Raw genomic sequence first — 8,035 nt, 5'->3', positions numbered from 1 at the left:
AAAAAAAAAAAAAAAAAAAAGAAAGAAAGAAAGAAAGAAAGAAACAAAAACAAAAATTGGCATGGCACAGGTCTAACCTTGTTGCTGAGATTGGCCAGTTGGCATAATTCAGTGGAGTGTGATTAAGGTCTGACATAAACTAGGGTGATGCATGCCTTTAATCCCAGCACTCGGAGGCAAAGGCAAGAGGGTTTCTCTTTCTCTCTTTCTGTGACTTCGAGGCCAGCCTGGTCTGCAACCTGGTGAGTTCCAGGACAGCCAGAACTATACAGAGAAACCCTGTCTTGAGTACCTCCCCTGGACCCCTCAACGCACACAGACACACAGACACAGACACACACACACACACACACACACACACACACACACACACAAAATTACCTGACATCCACCTCTGCTCTCCACATGTATAATGACACACAAAGTCAAAATTGAAAGCCCAAACCCTGTCCCAAACATAACAGTTGGTCCCTTGGGGCTGGGTCACCCCCATCTTCTACTGTCTTCATGACTAAACTCATCATTGCTCATTAAGCGTCCCTCTCGAGCTTTCTCTGCTGACTGGCTGCCATTAGGTGCCTGGGCTCCAATCTTTCAGTCTCCATGGCTGCCACTTCTTGCTGGCATCTGAGTGTATTAGCCCTGCCGTCTAAGCCCCGCCCACCCCTTCAGGACTTGCTGCAGGGTTGTGTGTGTGTTGGGGTGGGGGGTGATCGCTTTAACCTGTGTTTCTCTAAGGGTGAGCAGCAGCCTCCCCTCTCTCTGGAAACAAACCTAGTTTCCAGTCTGGTCCCCTAGAATCTCCCAGGGTGTGTGTCCTCTGCGCGTCCCTGCTTACATGCAGAGATCCATCATGAGCCCTCCAAATGCCAGCCCTGTGCCACCCAGAGAATGTCATGCTTTGTTCTCGAATGAAACGGGTGTTGTAAAGAGGGGACAAAAGTACCCTTGTACTTCCAGAGACCAGGCGTCCTCTGCAGAATCTGGGAAGGGTGAGGAAGGGGGAGGGATGTCTAACCAAGCTAGGCTCTGGAAGGGCAATGGGTATTTGCTCAGTCCCCACCCAGGAGGCCTGCCTGAGGAGAATCAAGATGGTGTGTGTTTTGAGTTAGCCAGGCATGGTGGCACATACCTGTCATCCCAGTGCTAGGGAGGCTGAGGCAGAAGAATTGCAGGTTCAAGGGCATCCTGGGTTACACACTGAGTCCCAGGCTAACCTGGGCATGGTATGGTCTTCATACTTGGGGAGTGGGGGTCAGCCTTAGCAACATAGTGAGTCCCTGTCTCATAAAACTAAACCAAAGTCCAGAGTCAGGATTACAGGTTCAAAGGCCAAACTGGGACACACAGTGAGTTTTAGGACAGCCTTGGCTGTATAGCAAAACTCTGCTTGAAGACCCCAAAAAGAAAACAGATGTCGTAGTGCACACCCTAAATTCTAGCGCTCAGGAGGTGACTATAAAAAGAAGGGTCTTGCGAGATGGCTCAGCAGGTAAAGAGTCTTGCTACCAAACCTGATACCCAGAGTGTGATCCCCAGGACCCGCATGGTAGAAGGGGAGAACCCACTCCTTCTAACTGCCCTCAAATGCACGGTGGCATGTGCGCAGGCACACACACTAAATGAATGAATAAAATGCACCTAACAAAGAAAGAAAGACTCTTTAAATCCCACAAAGGAAGAAGCTGGGGTCCCCATTGCCACTGTGTTATCAGAGGCTGGCAAGGGGTGGTTCCCAGAGCCTCCTCTGCCTTGAACACACGCCCAGCTAGGCCACAATGATGAGAGGGCACCCAGCCCCCTCACGCACCCCACTTCTGAGACCTCTCTCTCTTCCCCAAGCAATTCCGGCTCATTGATCTGTTTTCAGTCTTGTTCACGGAAGATGACGCCTCCTCTCTCTCTCTCTTTTTCCTTCTCACGCCCTTTCTTTCTTTCTCCGGCTTCCTGTTCCCTATATTCCTTTCCCCACGTCCCTGCCTTCCCTGTCCACCCTGCCATCCCTCCCCCACCCCCGCCCTGGGTGGAGCAGACCCAGACCCAGCTGGAGCACGCGCGCATTGGGGAGCTGGAACAGAGCCTGCTATTGGAGAAGGCGCAGGCCGAGCGGCTGCTCAGAGAATTAGCGGATAACAGGGTAAACCGCGCCTGCCACTGTCACCCACCCGGCCAGCGCCTTGGCCCTTAGATGCCCCCTTTGCTTTTTAAATCATTTCCTCTGCCATCACAATGGCTCCTCTTACTATTGCTTTTTGGAGACCCTTCTGTACTCCCCTCTGGGAAGGAAGCTGAGATTTAGAGTCAAGCTCACTGTGGCCAAGTGGTGCTCTTAGGGAAGGAGGGTCCTCTGGGATTACTTCCAAGTTCATGGCTCCTTGAGTGGAGGTGTCTCTGTGAGACTTTCCCTGTGCCTCCTTCCTGTCCCTTGCCAGAAAGAAGCCTTCTTGGAGTGGCCTGCCCCTTACTTGGATAGACATGGGCTTCCTTGGCAGGAATGCAAACCCAGAGTGTTCTAGCCTAGAGAATCTTAAGATGGCAGCAGAGAGCCAACCTGGAGTACCTGAGGCTCAGGAAGTGGGGCTTTATATGTTGGGATATCCCCAAAGGTCAAGATGACATCAGCCTCAGAGTCTGGCCATAGCCATATAGTGTGTTAGGGAGGCCCTGAGAGGCTCCATTTGGGAGAGCAGTCCAGTCAGTTCTAGGGTGTGGTTCTATGTCCCGCTGGCTTCTCCACACCGTACATACATCCCAATAGCTGGCCAGCCCAGCTGTAGCTCTGCTAGGAGGAATTTGACCAGGCAGCCACCATTGATCAGGAAAACCACCCCGCAGACATTTGGAGGCTTGTGGCAAGGACTCAGTTTGTGCATAGTGGCCGTAGCACTGTGCAGGGCATGTGGATGTCTGGAGATGCATGGCTTCATGTGCACGCACAGCGGCCATCACCAGGTGACTCATAGGCACTCGTGTGCTAGAACGCTGTGTGCAGGAAACTCACTAGGTAGTTTAGCGCCCACTAGACAGGCCCCTTGATCAACAGCTCCACTAGACTGCAAGCCAGAAAAAGCTTATTCAGTTGGGCATGGTGGTGCATACACTTGGGAGGCTGAGGCAGGAGGATTGCTGAGATATGCATACATATAAAGCATTAGCTTCGAGAAAGTCCTCTAAGCTCAAACCTCTCTTGAGCAGTAATGTGTCTAAGCTACCTAAGCAACAAGTCCATTCGGCTCACCCCATCATTTGGGGTACATTAGGATCCCTGAGAACAGCCAGTACCCAGCTAGGGATAGGTGCCTCCCTATCATCTGACTGCCCCCCACCATGGCTGGCATTGTCCCCATCACTGATCCTTGGTCACTGACTTGTCTCTCTCTCCTGCTAGCTGACCACAGTGGCTGAGAAGTCTCGGGTGCTGCAGCTGGAAGAAGAGTTGAGCCTGCGGCGTGGTGAGATCGAAGAGCTGCAACACTGTCTCCTCCAGTCAGGCCCGCCACCCGCAGACCACCCAGAGGCCGCTGAGACTTTGCGGCTGCGAGAGCGGCTGCTGTCGGCTAGCAAGGAGCACCAGCGAGACAGCACCTTGCTCCAGGACAAATATGAGCATATGCTAAAGACCTATCAGACAGAGGTGGACAAGCTCCGGGCGGCCAATGAGAAGTATGCTCAGGAGGTGGCAGACCTCAAGGCCAAGGTCCAGCAAGCCACCACGGAAAACATGGGGCTCATGGACAACTGGAAATCCAAGCTGGACTCGCTGGCCTCCGATCACCAGAAATCCCTGGAGGACCTGAAGGCCACACTGAACTCTGGCCCAGGTGCCCAGCAGAAGGAGATCGGAGAGCTGAAGGCCCTGGTGGAGGGCATCAAGATGGAGCACCAGCTGGAGTTAGGTAACCTGCAGGCCAAGCACGACTTGGAGACGGCCATGCATGGGAAGGAGAAGGAGGGCCTGCGGCAGAAGCTGCAAGAGGCCCAGGAGGAGCTGGCCGGGCTGCAGCAGCACTGGAGGGAGCAGCTGGAGGAGCAAGCCAGCCAGCATCGGCTGGAGCTCCAAGAAGCCCAGGACCAATGTCGTGACGCCCAGCTGCGCGCGCAGGAGCTAGAGGGACTGGATGTGGAGTACCGCGGCCAGGCTCAGGCCATCGAGTTCCTCAAAGAGCAGATCTCACTGGCTGAAAAGAAGATGCTAGATTACGAGATGCTGCAGAGGGCCGAAGCCCAGAGCAGGCAGGAGGCCGAGCGGCTGCGGGAAAAGCTTCTGGTGGCTGAGAATAGACTCCAGGCTGCCGAGTCCCTGTGCTCAGCCCAGCACAGCCATGTAGGCTGCATTCGCTCCTGTGGGGCTCAGCGGGGGGGGGGGGCCCGGGGGGGGGCCGGGAGGGCGTGGCCTCTGCGCACCAGTTCCGGAGCATTTCCCTTGTGTCTGGAGCTAGCCAAGGGGGGCTCAGAGGAGGAGCCTTGGGGATCATCGGGACCACTGTAGTCTGAGAGGACCCTGCTTGATCCTTCGTGGGCTTTGAGAGCCATTGAAGGCACCATTTTGTTAGGCCCTAAACTCTGATTGGCTGAGACTTGGCAAATGGCAAGTTCACGGCCAGTCTCAGTACCTTAGTGAGGTTCCGGTTCAAAGTTGGTTTTTTAAAAAGCTGAGCAGAGCACTAGAATGCTTCCCTAGGAGAACCTCAGTTCCATCCCCAGCATGACAAAGCAAATACACGCCGTCTGTGGATAGGGCTGCCCAGAGCCGCTTTTGCTCTCTGGTACCTGGCACTCGGGTACCACCCACAAGAAAAGCACAGAAACTGCATCTCCCAGGTCCTTGTCTCATCAGACACCTATCCAGGGACACGAAGATGTCTCTTTAGCCTCTAGAAAGGCCACCATGACCCGCTTTGTCCCAAGTCTAGAAATGCCTACCTTTATGGTCCTTGCCCCAGATGAGCATGCCCCATTGGTCCCTGAGGGATGTCAGGAAGTGTAGACAGCCCCGTCCATTCTAGCAAGCCCAGAAGGATGTTTTAACTGGCTCTGCGCTCCATATCGTGCACTGGTCCATTTCGAGGTTCATTGTGTTTATCCAGGCACAGATATGCACATGTTGCATACCCAATGCCCATGGAGGCCAGTGCCCAGGAGCTGGAGTTCCGAGTGGCTGTGAGCCACCTGGCTTGTGTGCTGGGAATTACACTCAAGTAATCTGCAAGCGCAGTGCACACTCTTAACTGCTGAACCGTGTCTCCAGCCCCCAGTAACTCATTTAAAATAACCTTACAAGGGGTCAGCTAGGAGCTTGACTCTTTAATCCATGCACGGTATCTCTCTGCAGTGTGGTGTTTAGGGAATTAAGTGTCTGTAGCTCCAGGTCTTAGAAGAAAAGACATCTTCCTGCCTTGTGCCTTTCTCTCAGGAAGAAACTTTTTCTTTTCCTTTTCTTATTTGTTTGTCTGAGATAGGGTCTTGCATAGCCCAGGCTGCCCTCAAACTCCCTCTGTAGCCGAGGAGAACCCTAAATTCTCTATCCTCTTGTCTTTAACTCTCAGGTGCTAAGATTACAGATCTGAGTCACCATACTCCACCTTGCTGCTACATGTGTGTATGTATGTGTGTGCATGCTCATGTGTGTGCACATGCGTCTATGGTGTACATATGTGTGGAGGTCAGAGGTCAACCTTTTTGTACCATTTTTTTTTTTTTTTGGACTGGTCTGGAGCACGTGACATAGGTAGGCTAGGTTGAATGGTTGGCCACTCATCACCAAGGATCGGCCTGCTTCTGGTTCCCAGTGCTTGGATTACAACTGTGCACCATTGTGGTGTCCAGCCATTTTTTATGTGGGCTCTGGGGCCCAGACTCCAGCCCCACTGCTTGCCTTTTACCAAGTGAGTCAGCTTCCCGGCTCTTCAGGTTTTCTTTTCCAATCAATGTTTTCTTCCTTGGCTTCTGAGTTTATTACTAAGTATTATGAAGAAGACAAGGCAGTTAAGGAAGTCCCTAGATCAGCCGGCCCTAGATGGGCTGTCCAGGCTCTGTTGTACACATTGAGTGCTTGTTTTATGATTGAAGAGCTGGGGGCATGGCTCAGTGGTAGAGCCCCTGTCTAGAATCCCCCAGGGAGGGGCTGGGGGCGTGGCTCAGTGGTAGAGCCCCTGTCTAGAATCCCCCAGGGAGGGGCTGGGGGCGTGGCTCAGTGGTAGAGCCCCTACCTAGAATCCCCCAGGGAGGGGCTGGGGGTGTGGCTCAGTGGTAGAACACTTACCTAATATGAAAAAGGTCCTTAAGTTTCACCCTCTGCTCCTTGCTCCCCAAAATAGCCGTTCAGGGGCAACAGGGGAATCCTACAAGGCAGCTGGAGGCCAAGTGGGAGCTTCCCTTTTCTCAAGGAGAGGGATCCAAATGTGTCTGCTCCCCCTGCTGGCGCATTGGGTCCCTGCATCCCCAGGGCCCCTTTTCACAGGTGGAGGTGTGGCCTGGATAGTAGGGCAGGCGTGTCCCCTTACAGGACTGTTCTTTCAGGTGATCGAATCCAGTGACCTTTCTGAGGAGACGATTCGGCTGAAGGAGACTGTAGAGGGTGAGTAGCCTCGGGTAGGAGTCCAGGCTTTGTGGAAAGCTAGCTGGGTGCCACCTTGGAGCTGAGTCATGAGGTCTGCCATCAGCGACTCAGTGAGCGCCTGCTGTGTATAATCACCCCTCCAGAAGCGAGTGTCATGGGATCAGGGAAGGAACAGGTATATCCGAGATTCAAGAACTACCTTCATACCTGGAGGCCATGGCACATACCTTTAATCCCAGCTCCTGAGTGTCAGAGGCAGGCAGATCTCTGAGTTCAAGGCCAGCTTGATCTACAGAGTGAGTTCCAGGACAGCCTTGGCTGTACAGAGAAACCCTGTCTCAAAGAAAAAAAAAAAAGAAGCAGACAAACAAAAGCTGTTTTCCACGCACTGTTGAGATGGCTCTGTGGGTAAAAGGCTCACTGTCGAGGTTGACGAGTTGAGTCCCATCTCCAGTGGCATATGGTGGCAGAGGGGAATGGACGTCTGCAAGTCGTCCTCTGTCACCTTCAAGCTGTAGCACACACACATCTACACAGTAAAATTAATGGAATTTGGAAACGTTTAAAGGTAAACGACTACCTTCCCTGTCTGGGATATTTATAGAAAGGGAAAACCGAAGGATGTAGGGGTCAAATTGCAAATCTCAGGAGCTTCGGACTACAAGTGGTCAATTGCTCTTACCTTGGTGACGGTCCTGTCCCTCTAGAAAACAGAGGCCTTTATGCCTAGTGCTGGCTCTTATAACTTATTTGGTGTTTACCTTCTTTTAAAAATTAAATAATGTTAGGATTAGAGTATATAAGTTATACCATATAAATAAAAGTTAGATATAAGCTGGTGTGATGACATACACCTTTAATCCCAGTACCCAGAGGCAGAGGCAGCTAGCCTGGTCTACAGAATGAGTTCCAGGACAGCCAGGGCTACACAGAGGAACCCTGTTTCAAACCCCCTCTTCCCCCAAAATCATATATAAACTAGCCACGCACATGCTTATAATCCCAATTCTAGGGAGGCTTAGGCAAGACTGCCGTGAGTTCAAGGCTAGCTTGGGCTATATATTGATACCCTGTCTCAAAAAACAGTCATGTGGGATAGGATTCCCATGAGTTCAAGTTTAACTTGGACTATATCTCAAAATTCTTTTTTTTTAAAAGATTTATTTATTAATTTTATTTATGTCAGTACACTGTAGCTGTCTTTAGACACACCAGAAGAGAGCATCAGATCCCATTACAGATGATTGTGAGCCACCACGTGGTTGCTTGGAATTGAACTCAGAACCTCTGGAAGAACAGTCAGTGCTCTTAACCACTGAGCCATCTCTCCAGCCCTCAAAATTCTTTTTTTTTTTTTTTTTACTTTTTTTTTTAATTAGGTATTTTCCTCATTTACATTTCCAATGCTTTCCCAAAAGTCCCCAATACCCTCTCCCCCACCCCCCTACCCACCCACTCCCACTTTTTGGCCCTGGC

The 8,035-nt window shown here is 51.7% G+C and overlaps 1 protein-coding gene across 3 annotated transcripts in view; it reads left to right on the top strand.

Moving 5' to 3' along the window:
- The window catches only part of Clip2 (CAP-Gly domain containing linker protein 2), a 64,240-nt gene that overhangs the window by 46,526 nt on the left and 9,679 nt on the right, over window positions 1-8,035 (top strand). For 2 of the 3 annotated variants that reach the window (XM_021162395.1, XM_029477823.1), the window contains exons 9-11: window positions 2,033-2,137; window positions 3,389-4,324; window positions 6,520-6,577. In XM_021162395.1, the coding sequence (XP_021018054.1) occupies window positions 2,033-2,137; window positions 3,389-4,324; window positions 6,520-6,577 (1,099 nt within the window). The remainder of the gene's footprint in view (window positions 1-2,032; window positions 2,138-3,388; window positions 4,325-6,519; window positions 6,578-8,035) is intronic. The other variant, XM_021162396.1, reaches the window with a different exon arrangement.

This window comes from Mus caroli, chromosome 5, assembly GCF_900094665.2.
Source record: "Mus caroli chromosome 5, CAROLI_EIJ_v1.1, whole genome shotgun sequence".
Lineage (NCBI taxonomy): Eukaryota > Metazoa > Chordata > Mammalia > Rodentia > Muridae > Mus > Mus caroli.
Note: the sequence above shows the minus strand (reverse complement) of the source record. Positions and strands in the feature narration are given on the sequence as shown.